Source organism: Dipodomys ordii, unplaced genomic scaffold, assembly GCF_000151885.1.
Source record: "Dipodomys ordii isolate 6190 unplaced genomic scaffold, Dord_2.0 Scaffold29, whole genome shotgun sequence".
NCBI classification, from domain to species: domain Eukaryota; kingdom Metazoa; phylum Chordata; class Mammalia; order Rodentia; family Heteromyidae; genus Dipodomys; species Dipodomys ordii.
This window is the reverse complement of record NW_012267245.1, coordinates 6,425,763-6,451,052: the sequence shown is the minus strand read 5'-3', so window position 1 is coordinate 6,451,052 and position 25,290 is coordinate 6,425,763. Positions and strand designations below refer to the sequence as shown.

The 25,290-nt window shown below is 50.6% G+C and overlaps 1 protein-coding gene across 1 annotated transcript in view; it reads right to left on the bottom strand.

The window, feature by feature from the left end:
* Lvrn (laeverin) overlaps positions 1-25,290 on the bottom strand; it is a 38,659-nt gene that overhangs the window by 2,803 nt on the left and 10,566 nt on the right. The window contains 18 exon segments of the mRNA XM_013016015.1: positions 2,777-2,935; positions 3,053-3,220; positions 4,460-4,567; positions 5,702-5,796; positions 6,958-7,111; positions 8,192-8,247; positions 9,948-10,087; positions 11,386-11,462; positions 12,309-12,481; positions 13,242-13,307; positions 13,410-13,475; positions 14,641-14,784; positions 15,308-15,421; positions 18,341-18,495; positions 19,781-19,907; positions 21,066-21,205; positions 22,997-23,139; positions 24,335-24,431. Of these exon segments, the coding sequence (XP_012871469.1) occupies positions 2,777-2,935; positions 3,053-3,220; positions 4,460-4,567; positions 5,702-5,796; positions 6,958-7,111; positions 8,192-8,247; positions 9,948-10,087; positions 11,386-11,462; positions 12,309-12,481; positions 13,242-13,307; positions 13,410-13,475; positions 14,641-14,784; positions 15,308-15,421; positions 18,341-18,495; positions 19,781-19,907; positions 21,066-21,205; positions 22,997-23,139; positions 24,335-24,431 (2,182 nt within the window).

Genomic DNA, 25,290 nt, shown 5'->3' with positions numbered 1-25,290 from the left:
GTGAGCCACCGGCGCCCAGCAAGGATTTTTTTTTTTAAACAAAATAAAGCACATTTTATACAGCAGAAAAAGGTGAATCACGTGGTCCCTACTAACACGTGTCTCCTGAATCTTTGCAAAATGACATACAAACTAGGTGAGCTTTATCTTGTAACAGAACATCCTCTCACATAGAAAATTCTACGGACACAAAAGCTTTACCAGCTAAAGACTGATTTTTAACATTGTTCTCAAAGTTGTGTTTTGGTATGTCAAGCTCTTGCAGGTGAGTACGTATGCCAGTATCAAACACTGAAATCAACAGGAAATCAGTTAGACCCGCTGATTTCCGGGTGCTGGACAGTTGGACTTGTGAGTTTGGGGAGCGAGGGTCACAGTGGATCTCCAAAACTGCTGGAGATTAATTACCCTTGGTCCATTAGTACTATGGGCCTCGGTCAGTGCCTTCAACAGCCAGAATCACCTGACAAAAGCTGAGATCTGCTACCAAGGAAAAAAAGCAGATACATACCTGTCCGACTCAGGGCTGAAGCTAAGAAAGGACTTTGGGACGCATTCAAAAAGAGAGAAAAGTTAGAGATTATTATAGCAGACAGAACAACGCAGGGCTGGACCCCCTTGATACTTAACAGACACAACCGAGTCACTTCGAAAAGGCCACCAGGGGTCCCAGCACGGGGAAAGGCTGAGAAGCAAGAATTGGAGGTCGCCCCGAGCCACGTGAATGAGTTTATCCAGCGTTAGCTACTCAGGGAGGGCCTGTCTCAAAGAAACCAACACTTGACACTGAGAACTGGGCACGTGAATGTTCTGAATAGATACCCACGAACGCAAGCAGGAAGATGGCTCGCTGGCAGGATTACAGAACTCAAACAGGCTCTCACAGACAGGACCACGTGAGTTCGCTGTGTGTTGATACAGTCACCCATCATAAAAGAAAACCGCAAATGTTGGCCGTGCCCAGTGACTGCCGCCTGCAGTCCTTGTTATTGGCAAGGGAGAGAAATGTGGGAATTTTGATCCTAAGCCAGCCTGGCCCCTCCCCGGAATAAAAGTTGGTGAGATTCCCCATGGAGTGATGGCTGGGCCCAGGAGCATGCACCTGACATCCAACGCCACGTACAAATGGAGGACGGGAATCCGGAACAGTGCACGTGTCACGTGAGACCCTGTCCTGAAAGTAACCAACGCAAAGAGGAGCCGGGGAAGTGGCTCAGGTGGTAGGGCGCCCTACCAAGTGTGGAGGTCCCGAATTCGAATCCTGGTACCCCTCTTACACCAGAATGGGAAACCTTCAATGCAGAGAGGAGAGTGTAAATGGTTCCCTTTACACTTTTCCAGTGTCTGGTTCAGGGACATGTGGGTGCTCAGTGAATGCTTCCGGACGGACATTACTGTCTTGCTCTATAAGAGAACTATATATGTATATATATTAATCATTAATCATATATCATATATATATTAATCATATATAATATATCATACGCATTATATATATGATTAATATTCTAAGTATGCTTTCTGTTCCCAAAGGAATACAGAACTTTCCATGTGTGAGGCAGGATCTCGCTATGTAGTCCAGGCTGGCCTAGAACTCGCAATCTTCCTGCCCAGTGCTGCACTACAGGGCTGTGTCTCCAGGCCTGGCTCAGAGGAAGAAACTAATTTATCAAAAGTTCCTGCTAACTTTTCAGGTGTTTGGTCTTTCAGGACAGATGACTGTGTATCTAGGACTATGAGCACTTGTCGGAGATATTAATTACGGGCTGCTAAGGATGTATGGTTGTGGGCTGGGAAGGTGGCTCAGTAGTAGAGCGCTTGCCTTGCATGCTTGAGGCCCTGGGTTCAATTCCTCAGCACCACATAAGCAAAAAAAAGCCAGAAGTGGCGCTGTGGCTCAAGTAGTAGAGCGCTAGCCTTGAGCTGAAGAGCTGAGGGACAGCGCCCAGGCCCAGAGTTCAGGCCCCACGACTGGACTCAAAAAAAAAAAAAAAGAATGTATGGTTGTCATATTCTAGAAAGATCATCTATTAAGACCATATCTGATCTATACATACTAATGTATATTGCTATGCATGTTAATACATCATTGAAAGTGGATGGTAATACAATGATGTCTAGCAGATATCACTTTTTAACGATAAGAATATTCGTGTGTGTGTGTGTGTGTGTGTGTGTGTGTGTGTGTGTGTGTGTATGTGCCAGTCCAGACTCGAACTCAGGGCCTCAGCACTGTTCCTGAGCATTTTGTTCAAGGCAAGCGCTCTACCACTTGAGCCACAGCACCAATTCCAGCTTTGCGGTGGTTCACGGGAGAGAAAAGTCTCACAGACTTTCCTGCCCAGGCTGGATTTGAACCCCGATCCTCAGATCTCAGCCTCCTGAGGAGCTAGGGTGTCAGGCGTGAGCCACCGGCGCTCGACAAGGTAAGAAATTTTACAAAGTCAAAACCGCAGAATCCAGATACATAAGGGAAACCTGACAAAAATCAGAGACATTAGCAACTTGCGGACCAGGGTCGTAATGAACTCTTTGGTTTTCTTTTCCCCCGAATGATACGATTATTTGCTCTGTGAAATGAATGAACAGATGCTATTGACAAACAAGCAAGCAGGGCTCTGACTTTAAGGCAAAGCGGGGCTGAGGGAGGAGGTGGTCAGGGTGATCTCCTATCAGACCTTCACGCTGAAAGCTTAAACCAAGAGGCCAGAACCCCTCCCAGCGCGTAGGGGAGAAGATGCCTGAGGGGAAGAGGGGGTCTCCGCGCCCCGCTTACCTCTCAACCACGGCTTGTCGGTGACTGAGGAGGAAGTCTTTTGCGACGTACAGGCCGACCTCCGAGCCCGCTACGATTTCTAGGATGTTTGTGTCCGTGGCCGTGAAGTCTGTGTCGTTGGTCTGGGCGGGGGATCCGGTGATGGCGTGCTCCATGAATCTGCGGGCGTACAGGAAGCAAACGCGCCCGCGCGCGGCTCAGGCAGGCACCCTGAGCTCTGTCTGTCTCCTGCTGAGGAGGCTGTGGCCGCACTCCGGGGCGAGGCTGGGCCTTCACCTGTTCAGCGTCCAGGGGTCCCTGCTGCAGCTCAGGGCGTAGGCCAGAGGAAGCCTGTCGTCCTCGCTCGTGGTGTTCTCGTAGACTCGGAACAGGAAGTCCCACTCTTTGTCGCCTCCCCGGGCAACGCCGTAGCACAGCACCGCATCCCTGATCAGACGCGGGATCCTGAAAGGCACCGTGCCCCGCGTGAGCGCGCGCTTCCACGCATGAGTCTAGCCAGAGCACGCGAGTCCTCAGGCGTGAGATGACATGCAGACAGCCCGAGACGGAGCCGCGGGGACTGCGGTCAGCGTCGGTACTGAGAGGAGGGACAGTCAGCTCAACACGGAAACTCGGAGAAGAGACAGACAGACGGACAGACACAGAGACAGAGACAGACAGACACAGAGAGACAGGGAGACACGGAGACAGAGACAGGCAGAGAGACCCAGACAGACAGGGACAGAGATAGACAGACAGAGGGGAGGGAAGAGGAGTAGAAAAGGAGCGGAGGAGGGGGGAGGGGAGGCGCTAGGCCCTGATACATGTTCACAGATATAACATTAATTAAATAATGAAAAAGAACCACCTGTGAAGACACAAACCAACCCTAGCGACTACACTGATTATTTACTGAGAGGATGTAGCAGCCAGCAATGGCCAATCGTGGGTGAATGCTCTGTGTGAATCCAATCTTCTGTGACTGCGCAGAGACCTGACTTCGACAATCAGTGCTTTTTTTTTTTTTTTTGTCGGTCATGGGTCTTGAACTCTGGGCCTGGGCACTGTACCTCAGCTCTTCAGCTCAAGGCGAGCGCTCTACCACTTGAGCTACAGCACCACTTCTGGTTTTCTAGTGGTTTATTGGAGATAGGAGTCTCACGGTCTTTCCTGCCCAGGCTGGCTTTGAACCGCGATCCTCAGATCTCAGCCTCCTGAGTAGCTAGGATGACAGGCGTGAGCCACCGCGCCTGGCAATCAGTGCTTTTTTAGAAAGGTTATTTGCAAAGTAATTAGAGCGAGAGGAGGAGGAGGCAGGGGGGGAAGAAGGGGGAAGAAGGGAAGGGAGAAGGAAAGAGAGGGAGAGGAGGTGGGAGATAAAAGAAGGCGGGAAGAAACAGCAGTCATGGGAATAAAACAGAGCGCTTTTGGAGAATAAAACTTGTTCGAATGCTGTACGTGCTCCTATCGGATTATCACAGGGAAAGCCGCGTGTATCACTGATGTGTGCTAATCATGAATAAAATATTGTGTAAATAGTTTTTGAAAAGGGAGGGAAGGAGATGGAGTGGAAAGGAGGGAAGAGAATACAGAATCTGATGGAGAGAGAGAGTAAAAACACAAGGCTTGTTCTCATAGTGGAGGTGTGGCGTGTGAAGAGGATGTAACCGGGGAAATGGCTTCGGTTCCGGGCGCGACTCTTACCCATTGTCTCCGTGGCTCATCCACTTGCGGAAGAATTCTCTGGAAAGCTGCAGGCAGTCTTCCAGGCCCAGCCAGCACGCGGTTCTGAACAGCTTTTCCAGCGACAGGCTTGAAGGAACACAGAGACGGGCAGCCTCGCGTTCCCTCGCCCCACCTTCATTTCCCCGGCTTTCCCGAAGCCTTGTCTCACAAAAGGACGAGGGCCGGACGGGGTCTGGGGTGTTTTATTTTGTTAAAACAGATGGCTTTCGTGATGACAACCACACTTAGGGTGCAGAGAAGCATTTGCCGACAGCCTCGGGGCGCTAAGATAGTTCCAAAGACTCGCTTTTTTTTTCCCCCTTTGGAAAGTTAGAAATGCATCACTACCCCCCTCATCTCCTCCAAACACACCGTCCACGCTCAACCTCCTGACCACCAGCGGGAGTGTCCAGCACGTGCGCGCGCCCTCCTCTGGACAGCTCTGGACATTTGTGCTCTCTCATTCTCTCTCCCCCCATCTCTCTCTCCCTCTCCTCTCTCCCTCCTCTCTTCTCTCTTTCTCTCTCTCTCCCCCCACCCTGGCCCCCACAAGTGCCTGCAACAAGACAGAGTTCTGAGGAGATGCAGACTCTCCCCAAGGTTACTCAAGAGAAGACTGACCCACCCACCCACCCACTGACTGACTGACCGACCAGGCCCCAGGGCGCTACACAAAACAACCCGAACCTCCCCACGGCACGCAGCCCGGCCCCCGTTCATCCACAGGACACAGCGACCCGCCCACCCACCCCACCTGGGCCTCCCCACCTTCCAGCTGGGGCCCACGACATTCCACGTCTCCCCCGCCCCATCCCCTGCCCCGTGCCTTTCATTCTTCCCACACCATCAGGACAGACTGACCCCAGTGGGGACATGCCCACGGGCAAGCGGCTGACACAGGTCTGCCCCCCCCCCAGCCTTCACGAGCATCCCAACCACAGGCCAGCCACCTCCAATGTGAAGGCATAGGGCGATTCTAGCCAGTAACCCGCTGTGTGAACATACAGAGCTGTGTATGTGTACGCACACACACACATAGAAGGCAAATTAAGACCCACATCCTTGTGTCATCGAAGGATCCAGGTAGTTGAAACTAGAATCCCCCAAAGCCTCACAAACGCTCTGGACCGAGTAATGCTTATCTAGACCGTGGTTCACACACGGAGGGCCGGGCGCTAACCGCAGGCATCCGATGGGTGATCGCTGCCTGGAAATACCTACAGAGCCAGAAAGTCATCTTCCAAGGCCGCGGGGTCCTCCCGGATGATCGCCGAGTATACCTCCCAGATGGGGTGGAGTCTCTTCAGCAGATACTTCTGGAAACCACAAGGGAGGAAACATTGTTAGTTATGACTCCGTAGAGACACAGCGGGCACTTCTGTGATCCTGTGGTATAAAACTGGCTTTAATGTTTCTAGGCTCCATTCCCTTCTACGTAAGGCCTGGCCACGGGAATGTCAAGGGGGCTGTGTTGTGGCGATCAAACGATCTACTGTACTGCGGACTGCACAGGCCACCCAGCCAGGGTCCGCAGCAGCTGCTTCTCCCTTAAAACCAACGCCAAGGCCAAACAGAGGAAGAACATGTAAAAATATAAAACCTCTCTACCTTGAAACTCTGTCCTAACTCCATACATCCCTATGCACCTGTATACTGATTATAGATGTTCATATAAGCAAGTAAGTGTGTATATATAGTCATAAATACATATACGGGTGTACATTTCTAATAGAAAACATTTTCAAATAAATACTATCCTATGAGGAAAAAATAATAGCCTATGTTATTCTTAGGATACAGTGTCACTTTACCAAAAACATAGAACCCAAACCAGGAGCCAATGGCTCACATCTATCATCCCAGCTACTCAGGAGGCTGAAAGCTGAGTATTGTGGTTCAAAGCCAGCCTGGGCAGAAATGTCTCCTTGAAACTCTTATCTCCAATGAACCACGTACAAACCAGAAGTGGCATTATGGCTCAAAGAACTCAGGGACAGCGCCCAGGTCCTGAGTTCAATCCCTACAATGGACAAACAACCCTTCCAGATTTATTTCATACTCATCTTCTAGACCAGGTCTATACCTAAACTGTTTTCTTCTAAAAATATCTAAGAAAATGAGGCCGGCCGCTGGTGGCTCACGCCTGTCATCCTAGCTACTCAGGAGGCTGAGATCTGAGGATCATGGTTCAAAGTCAGCTTGGGCAGGAAAGGCCATGAGACTCGTATCTCCAATGAACCACCAGAAAGCCAGAAGTGAAGTTGTGGCTCACAGTGGTAGAGCGCTCGCCTTGAGCAGAAAAGGTCAGAGACAGTGCCCAGGCCCTGAGTTCAAGCCCTACCACTGACAAAAAGAAAACAAAAATGAAATGAAATGAATAGGCCACTGCTTTGGGAAAGTCTTTTCATGAAGACGCCCGCTGGGGGAAGGTGAGCGGGAGAGGGATTTACTGGAGAATACCAGACACGCACGATTACCTTCAGTAACAGGTATGAGTCGTAGTTGTTGGCATCAGAAACAAGGTGTCTGGTGTCCAAGTTTACCAAGACTTCGTTCCACACGATGATCTCATCTTCTTCTGCAAGGTACTTGGTTAGGTCGAGCGCGGTCTCAATCTCCACATAGTTGTTTCTGTTTGATTGAGAAGCGCACACACGCTCAGACGCGCCTTCGTCCACTGTGTGGATCGCACCCTTTCCATATTCCTTCCCGGTAGCGGCGGACACACTCGTCAAGAAGTGGCCACTGACATCACAAGAGAGAACAAGGGGTCCCCAGGAAAGAAAGAAAGAACATGCCACCGCTGTGACTGGTCTGAACGACGCTCTGGGGGGTGGGAAATGACGTCAGACCCACGAGGGAACAGATCTAGGTGTTTCAGCAAACGCGCATCGGAATTTCCTGCCGGTGACGGGAGGGGAAACCGAGTAAAGACCCGACAGGTACTCAGGAAATGCAACTGACCGAAAAGAGATCTCTCAGGCTGACTGCTTATACATTCTCCTTAGTATCTGGGAAGCAGAAATAGGGCCTAAAACTCCAGGCTGGGGGTTTTCCGGGCAGCAGCCCCACCGCCTGGACCGGACGTGGGCCGGCCCTTTCGGAGCTGGTTATTTCTGAGCTGAGGGTCTCTCTTTGTGCTCGGATTGGTCTAGACTCACGCTCCCTCCCTTTGTACTTCCTCGTGGAGCTGAGATTACAGGAGCGTACCACCATGCTGAGCTATTGCTTGAGATGGAATCTCAGGAGGTTTTTACATGGCTGGCCTCGAACCATGATCCTCTAGGTAACCCCCTCTCGAGGATCAAGGACTACACACAGGGCTTTTGCCACAGTGCCCAGCGGCTTGCCGAGCTCTATTGCCTGAAAACGTAAATCTTGGACAGACAATCATTTATACCCAGCAGTGAAGCCTATACGGGGGGAAATCTGTTGTAGGTAAAATCAACAATTGTGCATTTTGATCTCATTAAAATGGGAGCTGCAGCCCATCAGTCAGCTTTGGGCAACTTCAAAACCTCTCAACTGAGCATCTGTTCATTTCCACCAATTCTTTCTGTTTAAATTCCATCTGAATACCCCCACTGGACCCCTGTTCTAAGCAGGTAAGGCTTGCGAAGGCTACAGATCCAGATTCACAGCCGTGGGCCGTGGTCTTTTATAAAGTTCACGAGGTTCACCCAAAGCCACGAGAGAAGAAAAGGTACTCACTTAGACAAGAAAAACGCATCGCCCAGCAACTGTAGTCTGTGTATCACAGGGATGGCCTGGCGTATGAAGACCCAAATAGGTACAGGGGAAAAAAATTGAGGACATCTTTTTAGTGATTTATTTTTTTTTCTTCCAGACAACAACAATAACAGCTTGCCAGAATCTGGGCTGCGTAGAAATCACTGCTGTGGGAATTATCTCAAGTGCAGAAAAACAAAGTGACGGAGAGAGGACGCTCCCCGAGACTCATCTGTTTCCGATCATTGACTCCTCTGGAATTTAATCATCCAGTGGAGTTTTCCCAAAACACAGCATGGGGGAAAAAATAAAATAAGATAGGCGACCGTACTTAAAAGAGTCAACCAAAGGCTCCAACACAGCCAGTGGGAACTGAACTCTTACTCCTAGAACCAGACATTTTTTATTTTATTTTTTGGGTCCGGTCGTGGGGCCTGAACTCTGGGCCTGGACGCTGTCCCTCAGCTCTTCAGCTCAAGGCGAGCGCTCTACCACTTGAGCCACAGCGCCACTTCCGGCTTTTTTTCTTTTTGCGTATGTGGTGCTGGGGAATCGAACCCAGGGCCTCATGCATGCAAGACAAGAGCTCTACCACTGAGCCACCTTCCCAGCCCCCAGACAACATTTTGGTGCTTACAGACTTCATGTTTCATAGTGTCTTTAAATTAAAAAATAATAATAAATGAACATTTTAAACCAAGCTCTTACTTGTATTGACATATTAATGTCTTGTGAATCATTTCTTCTCCACAAAGGAAAGCGGAAATCTAATTGTCGTAGTGAAGCTAGTGGTTTTCTAGCATATACTAAATATCTATTGTGGGTTCAATTTTAGGCATATGTTATATATTGTTTGTTTTTGTTTGTTTGTTGTTGTTTTGTCTGTCATGGGGCCTGAACTCTGGGCCTGGGCGCTATCCCTCAGCTCTTCAGCTCAAGGCTAGCGCTCTACCACTTGAGCCACAGCGCCACTTCCGGCTTTTTTCTTATGTGGTGCTGAGGAATCGAACCCAGGGCCTCATGCATACAAGGCAAGCGCTCTACCACTGAGCCACCTTCCCAGCCCTTAGGTATATTATTTTAACTACTCCACCTCACATCGTCACAGGATTGTAATTGGATCCCATTCCCGTTTTACTTTAGAATAAAGAATCGGAATAGAACATTTGAAGCGCTTGCCAGAGTTCACAAAACTGCTGAGGAATAGGAACGTGCACTCTGGCTCTTACCGACAGAGCCCAAATTAATTTGGAAAAGCGAGAAGAACGTCTAAAAAACTACAGGAGATCCATCCAAAATACCACCTCTTCCTGAACATAAGAAGCAATATTCTCCAGGACGGCTGAGGGCGCGCGGTGGGACTCTCCCAACACCACAGAGATCGCTCTCTGAAAGACTGCAGGCCACACACACCTGTCACCACCGCTGCTACTCCGGAGGCAGAGGTGACAGGATCTTGGGCAAAAACAAAACCACGAAACCATAGGGCTGGGGACACGGCTCGAGTGGTACTTATGCTCAAGTAGTGTATGTTTAGTCCCTGGATTCAATTCCTGATACTGCAGAGAGAAAGAGGAGGGAGGAAAGGGTAAGGGAAGGGAAAGAGAAGAATAGGGAAGAGAGAAGAGAAAAAAGGAGGAGGGATGGAGGGAGGGAGAGAGGGTAGGAAGGAGGGAAGAAAGCGGACCATGTACTATGAATAATAATACTTAATTAAAAGCATCACAAGTGACCTTACCTTAGGATCTCTTTCAAGCTGCTCACTTAATTTCATCCAACCTAATTTATCATAATTAACCCTATAATATCCAGTCACATTCAGATTTAAAATCACCCAGTCATGGTCAGACTCTGAAAGCCGCATTTCAGGGAACACTTCTACAAAACAACCGCAGAAAGAGCAGTCTGAGATGCTGTGTCTGTTAAGGATTTCAATACATTTTATACCTCTCAGTTCTTTTGTGATTGGTGGTGGTCACGGCGCTGTCCCTCAGCTCTTCGGCTCAAGGGCAGTGCTCTACCACTTTGAGCCACAGCGCCACTTATGGTTTTCTGGTGGTTCATGGGAGAGAAGAGTCTCACAGACTTTCCTGCCTGGGCTGGCTTTGAACCTCGATCCTCAGATCTCAGCTGCCTAAGTAGCTAAGATGACAGGTGTGAGCCACCGGTGCCCAAAATAAAACTGCTGGAATGCTAACCTATGAAATCATACCATACAGTACTACTTTAAACATATAACCAGCCAGGCACCGGTGGCTCACGCCTGTCATCCTAGCTACTCAAGAGGCTGAGATCTGAGGATCACGGTTCAAAGCCAGCCAGGGCAGGAAGAGTCTATGAGATTCTTATCTGCAATAAACCACCAGAAAACCAGAAGTGGCGCTGTGGGTCAAGTGGTAGGGCACGTGCCTTGAGCTGAAGAGCTGAGGGACAGCACCCAGGCCCAGAGTTTAAGCCCCATGGCCGACAAATAAAGAAATAAATAAACAAACATATAATGACCTTTGATTGAAAACTTTTCTTAAGACCTCTATATTCAACAAGAACAAAACACTTTTCTGGTTTTTTTCTTTTTCTTTTCTTTTCTTTTTTTTTGGTCAGTTATGGGTCTTGAACTCAGGGCCTGGGTGCCGTCCCTCAGCTCTTCAGTTCAAGGTGAGCCCTCTACCACTTGAGCCCCAGCACCACTTCTGGTTTTCTAGTGGTTTACTGGCAATAAGAATCTCACAGATGGGCTGGGAAGGTGGCTCAGTGGTAGAGTACTTGCCTTGTATGCATGAGGCCCTGAGTTCAATTCCTCAGCACCACATAAGCAAAAAGAAAAAAGCCGGAAGTGGCGCTGTGGCTCAAGTGGTAGAGTGCTAGCCTTGAGCTGAAGAGCTGAGGGACAGCGCCCAGGCCCAGAGTTCAGGCCCCAGAACCAGACCCCAAAAAAAAAAAACAGAAAACAAGAATCTCACAGACTTTCCTGCCCGGGCTGACTTTGACCACAATCCTCAGATCTCAGCTTCCTGAGCAGCTAGGATGACAGGCGTGAGCCACCGGCGCCTGGCTTACTTTTCTTAACAATACATTGTAATCTGTGAATTAAGTAAAGAGTTTGATAGCTAGACATTTTGACATCCTGTCTTCATGAATGGTTACATGTGAAGCGGGAAATCGAATTGTTGACTTACTGCTGTCTTTCTCTAGCCAGACTAAAGACTGTGCCTTTCCGCTCCTCATCCAGCCAATAGGGACAATCCACGTGCCACTGCGTGGAAGAAAAGAAAGAAAGAATAGGTAAGATGAAAGAGGTCATAAAAAAACCAGCAGGCAATGCTCTCAAGTTCCTTGGGGTATGCAGGACTTAGGCCGTGTTCATCCATACTGCTGAGATTCCCCCATCTCAAAAGCACAGCCGGCAGAAGATTTGCATCACAAGCAGCTCTCCCAGGGAGACAAACAGCAGCGAAGGCATCTGACAACTGATGGTTCATTTGTTCTGAGGCGTGAGGATCAAACTGTCACAGCGATGGAAGTTATCAGGAAAGGGGAGGGGAGGGAGGGAAGGAAGGGAAGAGGAAGGGCAGATAAATGCTTGGCTTCTACTCATCAACCTTTGTTTCCAACCATCAATAACTATAATCAAATTATACCTACTTAAGATGAGGCCATGGGTCCTTAAGAGAATTTACACAAGATCCTACCTCGGTTTGGGGTTTAGTAAATCAGTACGTGACTAAATATCTAAACAGAAGCCTTAATTCTAATATCCTGGGTATGGCCTTGAAGACGCACCAATGTACGCATGCACACACATGCACGCCACATGTATACACAGGATGTTCACACTGGGGCACACAAGCACTGAGCTATTTATTGTTCAAGGACAGAGCTGCTAATCCCTGTGGCGCCATATTGCTTACCTCGGACCCAGACTATGAAGCGTGGATATTTAGAGCACTAGGGCGCTCTAAGTCCCAGAGCAAAGAATATTGAGATCCCTGATCGCCAGTCGCTGGCGTTGTCCAGACCCCAGGGCTCTGTCCCCCAGCACACAGTGACATCACCGCCCTTCCCCCACTGGGTGACTGAAGGCAGGCTCAGAGACACCTACTTGTGGGCCAGGAGCGTCCGGTTCTCAGCCTTCTCCAGGTAGAAGGGCTCCTGCGTCACGGCGCCAGTGGAGGCGTTCAAGGTGACCACGGGAAAGCCACTCTGCTGCGTCCACGTGTCCATGATGGCTTTCACCGTCGCCGGCAAAGCGATCTGTGTCTGGTTATCTATGGCCTGTTTCGGGAAAAGTCACCAAAGCCTCAGAAGCAGCAAGATCCTAAGAAGAGATCATTCCCCTCCCGCGGGCAGGCAGCAGCCCAGTGTGGGATCCGCCCCTGGACCGGTTCCCTGCCGTTGCTCTCTACGGGGTTTCTCTTGAGCATCCCAGAGGGATTCATGGCAGGACAGGATCTGAAATGCCTGGTTTACAACAGCTTTTGCAGGTAAGCCACGCCCACCTCCCGCAGAACATCTCCAGGTTATTCATGAAACCTATCATGGACCAAGCAGCCACCTGTAGTGATACTGCTGAGGATGGCAGTTAGACAGCTGGTAGATACGAACTCAAGCCTTCCCTCACTCGCTGAGAATACGTTGACCATATTCATGGGTGTCATTTGTACCAGGCTGCTCGAGAAAGACAATATAATCCCCAATGCAGGGAAAACGACAAATCCGGAAACCCGGGTTTCCTGTAGAACTCTGACATCCACCACGGCCTTCCTACAAGCCAGATGAAAAACTCATCCAAAAAAAAAAAATGTCCCGGGCTGGGAAGGCGGGTCAGTGGTAGAGCGCTCGCCTCGCATGCATGAGGCCCTGGGTTCGATTCCTCAGCACCACGTGAGCAGAAAAAGCCAGAAGTAGTGCTGTGGCTCAAGTGGTAGAGCGCTCGCCTTGAGCTGAAGAGCTGAGGGACAGCGCCCAGGCCCAGAGTTCAGGCCCCACGACCGGACCCCCCCCAAAAAAAAATGTCCCAAAGTATGATAATCACCATCTGAAAATGGCTCCACAGATCATCTTGCTCAGCATTCGAGTAAGAAAACGCCTCCAAATACGACTGTGGAAACAAAGAAGATGATGTTTAAAAAAAAACAACAACAAAAAAGCATACCGAAGCAACTTATGTTGACTGCCACAGAGTAATGTCTTGTAAACTTACCCTCAGGGAGCCGATAAATAACTGCTCATTTAGGAAACAGGAGAGCATCCGGACCAGAGACGCTCCCTAGGACATAAGAACCCGTTCATTATTTGAACAAAATTCAATAACTACATGCCAAAACCACTCCCCGGTGATCTGCAAGGTTCTGGGTTCTGACCACATTTACGCTCTAAAGAGATACTTGAATTATCCACCGAATACGCTATCAATTGGAAAAAGATGAGCAAATGTCCTCTGTATAAATAGTTCGGGAAACACAGGTTGTTTTTCGCGTTTTATGGTTGTTATTATTAAGTAGGTGTACAAAGGGGTTACAATTCCACCAGTCAGCCGGGAGCCTCCGCCGCACTTCCTGCTTTCTTTCCCCTTCCCCCTTCTGTTCTTACCCTCAAGTTACATAGCTCTTTTTTTGGTCCGGTCGTGGGGCCTGAGCTCTGGGCCTGGGCGCTGTCCCTCAGCTCTTCAGCTCAAGGCTAGCACTGTACCGCTTGAGCCACAGCGCCACTTCTGGCTTTTTTCTTTTTGCTTATGTGGTGCTGAGGAATCAAACCCAGGGCCTCATGCATGCAAGGCAAGCGCTCTACCACTGAGCCACCTTCCCAGCCCCTCTTTTTTTTTTTTTTTTAACATAATGTATGTTGAAAATAATGACTACACTTGCTCACCCTTCTTCACAAGGATTATTAAGTGGAAATAGCTACAAGTAATAACAGATTCCTATCGAACCAAATGGATTTGCCTTTAGCACAGCAAGCTGAGTGAGTTTGTTCAAAAATGGGAGATGGTGGGCCAGGCACCGGTGGCTCACGCCTGTCATCCTAGCTACTCAGGAGGCTGAGATCGGAGGATGGCGGTTCAAAGCCAGCCCAGGGCAGTAAAGTCTGTAAGACTCTTACCTCCAGTAAACCACCAGAAAACAAGAAGTGGCACTGTGGCTCAAAGTGGTAGAGTGCTAGCCTGGAGCAAAAAAAAAGCCCAGGGATAGTGCCCAGGCCCCGGGGTTTAAGCCCCATGACTGACCAAAAAGCAAAAGGTAGATGGAACCTAACATCTAAGATAGGGCTCAGGTGACAGTTACTAGGTTAGAGCCCATTTTCTGAAACCCATTTATTTGGTAAAATAAAATCAAGGGCATTCATACCAGCAGCTGAAAATTTCATAGAAGTCTCTACTCTGCAGAATGCACAAGATGCAAAGTCCTGCCCAGGGAATGTCTTTCTGCTCTTACCTTGTAGTATGTGAATAAATCAAACAGGCCGACGATCTCATTGGTTCCCGTGAAATTCTCTCCCTTCACCAACACGGCCCTGGACTCCAGGGCGTGGTCTTCTCTCAGGACCCCATACAAAAGGTTGGAAAAAAAGAGCTCATTCTGTCGAGGGAAAGATGGAGCCTCATCAGCCCGCCAGGTGTGGTGGAAACGCAAAGTTCAAAGGTCCAGAAATCATTTCCCAAACTCATATCAAAGAGGAAAGACAGAACCATTGAGAAGTCATAGCCAACTTCTCCTTTGCATACAATAGATAGGTAAATAGGTAAATGGATAGAAAGGTGATAGCTAGTTAGATGACAGATAAAGAAATGATAGACTAGCTAGGCACTGGTGGCTCACGCCTGTCATCCGAACTACTCAGGAGGCTGAGATCTGAGGATCATGGTTCAAAGCCAGCCCAGGCAGGAAAGTCCATGAGACTCTTATCTCTAATAAACCACTCAGAAAACCAGAAGTGGCGCTGTGGCTCAAGTGGTAGAGCACTCGCCATGAGCTGAAGAGCTGAGGGACAGCACCCAGGCCCCGAGTTCAAGACCCACCACCGACAAATAAATAAATACGACACCATGAATGGTCTCTAGTGCTCGCACCACTTTCAGCACACACGTTGGGGCGCACTCACCTTGAGGAGCGTGGGGTTGAAGTGGCTCGTGACCCCGAACTCCAAGTACGACGCAAAGCCCTCATTAAGCCAAAGGTCATTCCACCATTTCATGGTGACCAAATTTCCAAACCACTTTTAGAGATGGAAGATAAAAAGAAGAAGAATTTTCTTAAATTTAAGTCGTATTTACCGTAATGCATGCTAAACAAATAGAAGGCAATCAAACATTTTTTTAAAATCAGTCATGGGTCTTGAACTCTGGGTCTGGGCACTGTCCCTCAGCTCTTCAGCTCAAGGCGAGCGCTCTACCACTTGAGCCACAGCGCCACTTCCACTTTCTGGTGATTCATTGGAAATAAGAGTTTCACGGATTTTCCTGCCCGGGCTGTCTTCAAACTGTGATCCTCAGATCTCAGCCTCCTGAATGGCTAGGATGACATGTGTGAACCATCAGCACCTGACTGGTAATTAAACTTTACCATTGATAATAAAACACGAAAACAAGACTGTACAAGAATGCAAGTTCTTATTTAAACATAACGAAACATCTAACATGCATCTCTCTGAAATAATGATTTTTACCTCTCATGACTGGATGCAATTTGTGTTTAAAAAAAAAACAACTGTGATGTTTAAATGTAAGATCACGTAGAGTAGTATTTCTTACAGTTAAAGAATATATTTAGCCGGGCGCCAGTGGCTCACGCCTGTCATCCTAGCTACTCAGGAGGCTGAGATCTGAGGATCGTGGTTCAAAGCCAGCCCAGGCTGGAAACTCTGTGAGACTTTTATCTCCAATGAACCACCAGAAAACCTGAAGTGGCGCTGTGGCTCAAACAGTAGAATGCTCGGTTGGAGTTGAAGAGCTGAGGGACAGCACCAGGCCCAGAGTTCAAGCCCCACAACCAACAAAAAAAACAACAACAAAAAGAATATATTTAGCCAGGTGCCGGTGGCTCACGCCTGTCATCCTAGCTACTCAGGAGGCTGAGATCTGCAGATTGTGGTTCAAATCCAGCCCAAGAAGGAAAGGCTGTGAGACTTATCTCTAATGGACCACCAGAAAACCGGAAGTGGAGCTGTGGTAGAGCGCTTACTTTGAGCTAGAGAGCTTAAGGACAGCGCCCAGGCCCTGAATTCAAGCCCCACGACCAACAAAATAAATAAATATTATATACATATATATATATTTCAATATACAGAAGGCCTGAATGCTCACTTACTAGCTATTACCTTTTTTTTGGGGGGGGTCCAGTTGTGGGGCCTGAACTCTAGGCCTGGGCGCTGTCCCTCAGCTCTTCAGCTCAACGCTAGCACTCTACCACTTGAGCCACAGCGCCACTTCCGGCTTTTTTCTTTTTGCTTATGTGGTGCTGAGGAATCGAACCCAGGGCCTCAGGCATGCAAGGCGAGCGCTCTACCACTGGGCCAACTTCTCAGCCCCCTAGCTATTAACTTTTAACCTTTGGTGTAAGCAAACGTATGGGTGTTTTAATTGCACTGGTTATTTTTATTGAATTTTTGTTGTTATTGTAAAGGGGATGTGCAGAGGGGTCGCAGGTAAGTCGGGTGATGAGTCCATTTCTTTTCTTCCCCCTCCCTCTCTGTCTCCCAGTTTTCCCCTCCTGTCCCCAGCACAAGTTGTATGGTTCATTGTCCACGCCGTGTCCAGTGAGGCCCACGGCTGCCTCGCTCAGCTCACCCCTTGCAAATGTGTGTTTCAAGGCTACGATCTGGGCCCTGCCCCACGCACATGTCCCCAAGAAATCTGCAACTCGGTCCAGCTGCAATTATGTCCTACTGGAGCTCGTGGGCCAAGAGGAGTGGGCTCTGAGCAGAATTAGTTAAGAAAAACACAAGATTTCTCCAACATCAACAAACCCACACGCCAGAAGCTACCCAGAAATTCTTCCGATAGCAGCAAAGCTGCCCGAATGCCAAAACCACCTCAGCTGCCATGAGAAAATCTGCCCGTGGCTCTGAGAGTCATTCGCACCCAGCAGCTCGGGAAGCCCCGCAGCCCAGTCTGACTGTCCCAGAAGCCCGGAGCAACTTCTGAGAGTCCCTTGGTCTAGGACACTAATCTGTCTGCGCTGTCCTGAGGATTAATATCGGTTCCCCCCAGTTCACCATGCCTGAATCCATTTCCTCGCTCTCCAAAATAAAATTAATTGAAGGCTGAAATTAATCCATCTGCGACCTTTTTTTTTTTTTTCTGGTGGGTGGTGGGGCTTGAACTCGTGGCCTGAGCGCTGTCCCTCAGCTCTTCAGCTCAAGGTGAGTGCTCTACCTCTTGAGCCTCGGCACCACTTCCAGTTTTCTAGTGGTTAATTGGAGATAAGAGTCTCACAGAGTTTCCAGCCTGGGCTGGCTTTGAACCGCGATCCTCAGATCTCAGCCTCCTGAGTAGCTAGGATGACAGGCGTGAGCCACCGGTGCCTGGCTCAGCGACCTTTCTGAATATTCCTTTTTTCCTTCTTTTTCTCCTTCATCCTCCCCTCTCTTCTTCTCTCCCTCCTTCTCCGCCCTCCCTCCTCCTTTCTTCCCCTTTCCTCTCTTCCCCCTCCACACTGTCTCTGGCGGGAGAGGACCTGCAGACTTCAGGATTGCCAGGCAAGCAATCTCCCACGTGGGCCCTTTCCCCAGTTCTGTGCGCTTTCGTTTACTTTTTAGATGGGGTCTTGTGCTTTTGCCCTTGGAATGTGATCCACCTATCTTCACCTCCTGAGTTGCTGAGGACAGGCGTGCACCACCCCGCCTGGCCCCCTGCGGCTTACCTTCCTTAAAGAGGAACTGAGTCTTCACAGGTAAGTCCTCAGCCTGGACTAGACTGGTTCTCATCCTTATGATCCACCGCTGGTAGTTCAAATCTAACTGGACCCACTACCCAGAGGCCTTCCCTGTCGCCCTTGTTTTGAGAGTGATTCTCTCTCTCTCTCTCTCTCTCTCTCTCTCTCTCTCACACACACACACATACCCGGTAGTGCTTTGTTATCTGCTATTTGGAGTACAGCAGCTGGAGAAAACAAGGAGGGACGTTTTACCACGTGCCTGGTGTCCGACCTCGTGGGACACGATGTAGGAGATGAGCGTCTTTTTTTCCGCCAGATCCTGGCTGGGTGGCAGCAGCAGCAGGGCCTCATCAAACATCAGCAGCCCCCAGTTCTCCATGGCCCGCGCGTCGAAGACGGGCAGAGCCACGAGATCTAAGTGGATTGACGCAGGGGAATTGATGAGACCAGCGTTTCGCGTTGTTTTGCTTTGTTTTCCTCCCAGGGCTGAGATCCTAGCTATCAATCATCTCAAAAATGAAGTCATAAAAGTTTGGAAGAAGCAAGTGAGTATTTATAACCTAAGAAGTCTTTTTTTTTTTAAATAAAAAGTAAATACCAAAGACAGAGATCAGGAAATAAATGGTTTTGACTCTATATCAATCAAAGGAGTTCAAGGCCCAGGCTGGCTTTGAACTCCTGTCTCCACCCCTCAAGTGCTGAATTACAAGCAGGTGCCCAATAGCCAGGATCCTGTGAGTCTGTCTGATGAAGGGCCTCCACCCAGACAGACAGAGAACCCTTAAAACTCAACCACCGCCACACAAAACGGGCAGAAGATCTGAACACACACACCGCGCTCAAGAAGCTACAAATGACAAACAGACGTCAAAAGACACGGAGTATCTAAAGGAGCAGAAAATTAAAGCCACAGGAGACCACTCTCAGGGTGGGGAGCCGGCGTGGTGAGGCCCGGCTGTAATCCCAGCTCCTGGGCAGGCAGAGTGTCAGAGTCAGGGTCCCAGGCCAGCCTGGGGAATAAAGTTAGTGAGACCACCTCCAAACCAGCAAGCTGGGAGACCCCGAAAGCCGGAAAGGATGGAGTGAGGCCGAGTCAGAGGCCCTGAGCTTGAGCCCCGGAACTCAGCACCAGGACCCTGATGGTGCTTTCTCTCCTGGACACGGTCACAGGGAGAGAATGCAGGCAAGAATTCATTATAGAAGCTGGGTGCTGGTGGCTCACACCTGTTATCCCAGCTGCTCAGGAGGCTGAGATCTGAGGATTGTAGTTCAAGGCCAGCCCGGGCAGGAAAGACCGTGAGACTCTTATCTCCCACGAACCACCAGAAAACTAGAAGTGGTGCTGTGGCTCAAGTGGTAGAGCACCCACCTTGAGCTGAAGAGCTGAGGGACAGCGCCCAGGCCCAGAGTTCAAGCCCCACAACCACCAACAACAATGACAAAAAGAATATTTAGGGGTGGAGGAAACTGATCCTACAGAGGGAAATGCCCAGGGCCCTGTGGGGGGGTGCGGGAGAGGCAGGGAGGCCCCGGGGCGCCCAGGAGCAGCCTGAGCCTTGGGGGGGGGCCGGGGTCAGCCCACTGGGCACAGGGCACCACACAGGGCAGGGGCCAAAGCTGCCGAGTCTGGAGCCCCCAAACTGGAGCTGGTAGCTTGACGTCGTTATGCGGGCTCACCCCGGGGTCCCCTGCGCCTTACCTGTCTTTGGAAGAGGATAGCTGATGTTAAATAAATCCTCCAGAAACGAGAAGATGGGGCCCGTGATGTTCAGGGCAAAGTCGGCGTGGCCGCGGGCAATGGCGTCCGCGCGGGCCCACACGCTGATCTACGGGGGAGGCGGGGAGGCAGCCATGGATAATGATCGGGGGCAATGCTGACCCCCGTCCACCCCCATCCACCCCCGTCCACCCCCCACGCTGCTCTACAGCATAGCCCTGGCCGGTCACCAGCGGAACTGAGCATGTGAGAAACATCCCACAAGGCAATTCGCTCACCAGTGAGCGGCACAACCAAACGCACCCCAAACCATCACAAAGTAAGTAAAAAAGAGGGAGAGAGGGGAAGGCGAAGGAAGAGGAACGCGGGGGAAGGGGAGACTCTCCTGTGAGTTCTTTATGTACGCGTTCAAACCCCACCACAAAAACCCTTCCTGCCGTTCGTCTGTGCTAACTCTGATCTCCAATAAACCACCCGAAAACCGCTCGTGGCGCCGTGGCTCAAGTGGTCGAGCACTCGCCTTGAGCTGAAGAGCTGAGGGACAGCGCCCAGGCCCAGAGTTCGAGTCCCATGAACGCTTGCCTAGGCAAGTATGAGGTTCTGGGTTCAATGTCCACAATAAAAATAAACAAAACATAATCCCAACTTCCTTTCTAAAAGTTAAGATTCATTCCTCGAATTCCAAGGAACTCTCGCCATTTTTTCTGATTTGTGGCTCAAGCAGGAGGCTTGCCGGTCGCACGAGCACCACCCGAATTGGACACATTTTATATTCTACACCAATAGCATCCAAGCCATTCTCTCTTTTTTTTTAGTCAGTCATGGGTCTTGAACTCTGGGCCTGGGCGCTGTCCCTCAGCTCTTCAGCTCAAGGCGAGCGCTCTACCACTTGAGCCACAGCGCCACTTCTGGTTTTCTGGTAGCTCATTGGAGATCAGAGGCTCACAGAGTTTCCTGCCCAGGCTAGCCTTGAACCTCGATCCTCAGATCTCAGCCTCCTGAGTAGCTAGGATGACAGGCGTGAGCCCCCTGCGCCCGGCATTAAGCCATTCTTAATAGACGCTCCAGCATGTTCTTCAGAACCTGCATAAAACTAGAAACCCGTGGAGCAGAAGTGAGAGGTAAGGAAAGGAAAATGTGAACGCAGTTAGCTTCAGAAACAGCTGAGTGCAGAGCACAGAGGAGAGCCGGGATTACAGATGTGCAGCACCATGCCCTCCGATTACGTCTCGTTCGGCCAACCCCTCCACCCCGCACCCTCACGCACCTCTTTCCCCCGCTCCGTCCTGCTGACGCGGTCAAAGTCACACACCACAAATGCCACCAAGTACGTGGGCATCGGGGGCGTGGTGTGGAACGTGGTGACCGTCCACCGGCTTCCGTCCTGGTCTACCATCTCCGACTGACCTAGGGGAAACCAGCTTCAGTCTGGGCGACTGCTGACGGAGGCCATTTCCAACTCGGAGGCCCTTGGCTGGGTGGGTTCCCGGCATGTCCTATAATCCAGTGGGACGGAGTTCCCTCCTTACCAGGAACCATCCAACTACACGAAGGAGTCGATCAAGCCCCAGTGTGTCTGTGTCTCTGTCCCTTTCTATCTGTCTCTGTCTCTCTCTCTCTCCAGGATGTAAACGTGGAGTAATAATAAAGGCAACAGTAGCACCACCTACCCTGATTTGATCAGTACACACTGTAACTTATAAATATGTATCACTATGATGCAGTCCAGAATCTTCTCTAGTGCTTCCGGGAGTGGGCCTGCATGCTCCCCGCCCAGATTTGACCACAACTTGGCAGCCCTTGTGTGATTTTTGTGCCAGTCCTGTGGTTTGAATGCAGGGCCTGGGCGCTGTCCCTCGGCTCTTCAGCTCAAGGCGAGCGCTCTACCACTTGAGCCACAGCGCCACTTCCTGTTTTCTGGTGGTTTGTTGGAGATCAGAGTCTCACGGTCTTTCCTGACCAGGCTGGCTTTGAACCGCGATCCTCAGATCTCAGCCTCCTGAGTGGCTGAGATTCCAGGCCTGAGCCACCGACGCCCGGAGGACACGTTGTATTCTTGTATAAAATCGTCACAGGTTTTTACACATTGACAATGGACACAGCCAGGAAAGAAAAACCTAGATTTGTTTGTTTGTTTTTTTTTAAGAGACGAAGCCTCTGCGTCTCGTGGAGTGGCGCGGGTGCAGTCTTCACGTCCCGTGTGGAGAGATGGAAACACGGAGCCACTGAACTTGCGGGTGGGGCTGGGCTGGGGACAGGTCAGGGACGAGGACGCAAGGGCTGACACTGCGCAAGACACTGTGCACGCGCACGCACTACCTGACCTGTGGCGTTGACACCCCTTCATACAACCACCGAAAACTAGTGACAAGAATCAATCAAGTCGCTGGGCGCTGGTGGCTCCCGCCTGTCATCCCAGCTACTCAGGAGGCTGAGATCTGAGGATCACGGTTCACAGCCAGCCCGGGCAGGAAAGCCAGAGGGACTCTGATCTCTAACAAACCACTCAGAAAACTGGACGTGGCCAGGCGCTGGTGGCTCACGCCTGTCATCCTAGCTACTCAGGAGGCTGAGATCTGAGGATCGTGGTTCAAAGCCAGCCCGGGCAGGAGAGACCATGAGACTCCTATCTCCAATAAACCACCAGAAAACCGGAAGTGGCGCTGTGGCTCAAGTGGTAGAGCGCTCGCCTTGAGCTGAAGAGCTGAGGGACAGCGCCCAGACCCAGAGTTCAAGCCCCAGGACCGACCAAAAAAAAAAAGAAAACTGGACGTGGCGCTGTGGCTCAAGTGGTAGAGCGCTTGTCTTGAGCTAAAGAGCTGAGGGTCAGCGCCCAGGCCCAGAGTTCAAGCCCCACGACCGACAAAAAAAAAGGAAGGAAGGAAGGAAGGAAGGAAAGGAGGGAGGGAGGGAGGGAGGGACGGAGGGAGGAAGAGGAAAAACTCAAGAGCCAAATAAAACACATCACACATCAGATTCAAACCAAGACCCCCACACCAATAATAGTGAGGTAGAACCTGGTTGGGCGGCCGCCTGTGTACCAAGCAAGGGCCCTGTTTGCCGGATTCCAGCACATAGGCAGGTCCTGCTCTGCCCGGCTGTGAGCCAGGGCACCCACGATCACGCCGCCCGGGGGAGCCGGCCGCCCCAGCCACGCCAGAGCTCGCGCCGGCAGAGCTGCGGGAGGAAGCGACTCACCCAGCGGGGGCATGTTGGACAGGGCCACGTAGCTGGGGTGGTGGATGATGGTGATGTTGAAGGTGGCCTTCAGAGCCGGCTCGTCCAGGCAGGGGAAGACGTTCCTGGCAAAGGTTGGCTCCAAATGAGACGCAATCAGAGCCCTGAAATACACCGGGGGGGGGGGGGGGGGGGAGAGAAGTTCATTTCACATTGTCCCAGATTCATGGAAGCAAAATACCTATGCAGACAGACGGATGGACAGATGGGGCGGGGGGGGGGGGCTGATCAGAAGGCCTTTGTGGAGTCGCTCCAAGCTTTCTCTGCAAGTTCGAGGCCCGCTCTGCCACACAGACCCCGCTCCCCACCACACCGGAAATCTTCAAACAAGGAGCTCATTCCTTCCCAACTACAAAATAGTATCTGCCCAACCAGCTCGTCAACCTTTCAAACTTTTTTTTTTATAAAAATATAGGAACAGACGTAGTAAAGGTGCCATGTCAACCTTTTCAGAGATGAGCCCTTAAAACACGCGGACAGGAAAGGGAGCCCGTGAGGCCTGTGCTGCTGATAGAAAGATCTAGACCCAAGACCCAGAATCCCCCCGAGCCTCAGCTCCCCCCCCCCCCAACTAGGAAACAGCAACACGATCAACTCTGTGTTGCTGCTCACGCTTTTATATTATTAGTAACTAAAGCCAGCAAGAAGCCCGGAGCCGGTGGCTCCTGCTGGTCAGCCCAGCTATTCAGCAGGCTGAGATCTAAGGACTGTGGTTCAAAGCCAGCCCGGGCAGGAAAGTCCCTGAGACTCTTTATCTCCAATGAACCACTCAGAAAACCAGAAGTGGCGCTGTGGCTCAAGTGGTAGAGCGCTCGCCTTGAGCTGAAGAGCTGAGGGACAGCGCCCAGGCCCGGAGTTCAAGCCCCATGACTTGTAAAAAACAAACAAACAAACAAACCGCTTAATAGGTTGTGAGGCAAGCTAAATATAAATCGCGTTTGACTTCCAAAAAAAAAAAAAAAAGACTAGAAGCTAGGGGTTAATTGCTGTTTATTTTTTATACGACCTCCTTTATGTTTATTTGAGTTTTCTGCACTCTTGCAAGGTCTGGGTTCACAGCTGCTCAGCCGTGAGCTGCTGTGGAGCGCACACTGCTTACTGTGAACGTAGACAGAAGAGCATGAAGCGTCTTTGCGGTTTGTTGTATCGGGATTCCGGTTGCTACGTTTAAATACAGATGAAGGACAGAAGCCGCACGACCAAAGACACGGAAACACCCAACAGAGAATTCTGCCTCCGGAGACGCCGTCCAGAGGCTCAGCAGAAACCCAGGTGCACACCTCCGGCTTTGAAGAAAGCCGCCTTTGCCCTCTCTCTAGATCTCCTTTTCTAGACAACGCAGCCCAGAAGGGCCGGGTGTCTGTGTTTCGCACTGTGATTCTAGATATTCTGGAGGCTGAGAATGGGAGAATCAGGACTGGAGGCCGGCCTGGGCAGCAATGTTCATGGCGGCCCTTCCTATCCTATAGCTGAGCACAGAGGCCTGTCATCCGCGCTTCCTGGGAGGCTGAGACTATGGAGGATTGTGTCTCGAGGCCAGGCCCTGGCAGAAAAGCCTCTGAAACGCTACTCGTGCAAGCTCGCTTCTATCTGCCCAGTTAAGACACCAAGTCTAAAACAGGCGGACGGCTGTCTGGACGGGAGCTTGGGCAAGAAGTGAAATCCTGTCTCTGAAGCAACCAGAGTGAAGAATGACTGAATGGCTGAGAGGTAGAGGGCCTACCTTTCAAGGACAGAGCCTTGAGTTCAAATCCCAGAACCTCCAGGTGATCTCAAGGGCCATTCAGAGCTTGAAAACTAATCCTGAAGAGCAAGTAAAGACATCCCAGGAACAGAGGGGGAAGGCCGGGCAGTGAGCAGGAGCCCGTGGCCGGGAGATGACCCACAGCCCTCTCTGAGCCTGGAGAACACTTCGTACGAAATGGCACGTGAACACCAAAAACAAAGCCGTGTGGCGTACAGTGAGGAAGTATATCTGATCAGAGGACGCACGGCTGTCAGTTCAGAAACTATTCAAGCGCCAACTGTTCCAGAAAGTCAGGCTTGGCGATGACCCGTCCTGTGCTGTGGCTTCCCAGCCTCTGCCTCTCAGGGGGTTTTTAAGGAACGAAGGAGGGAGAAAAACCAGGCTGCCACCAACCAGTGCCGGTGGCTCCCGCCTGTCATCCTAGCTACTCAGGAGGCTGAGATCTGAGGATCATGGTTCAAAGCCAGCCCAGGCAGGAAAGTCCATGAGACTCTTATCTCCAATGAAC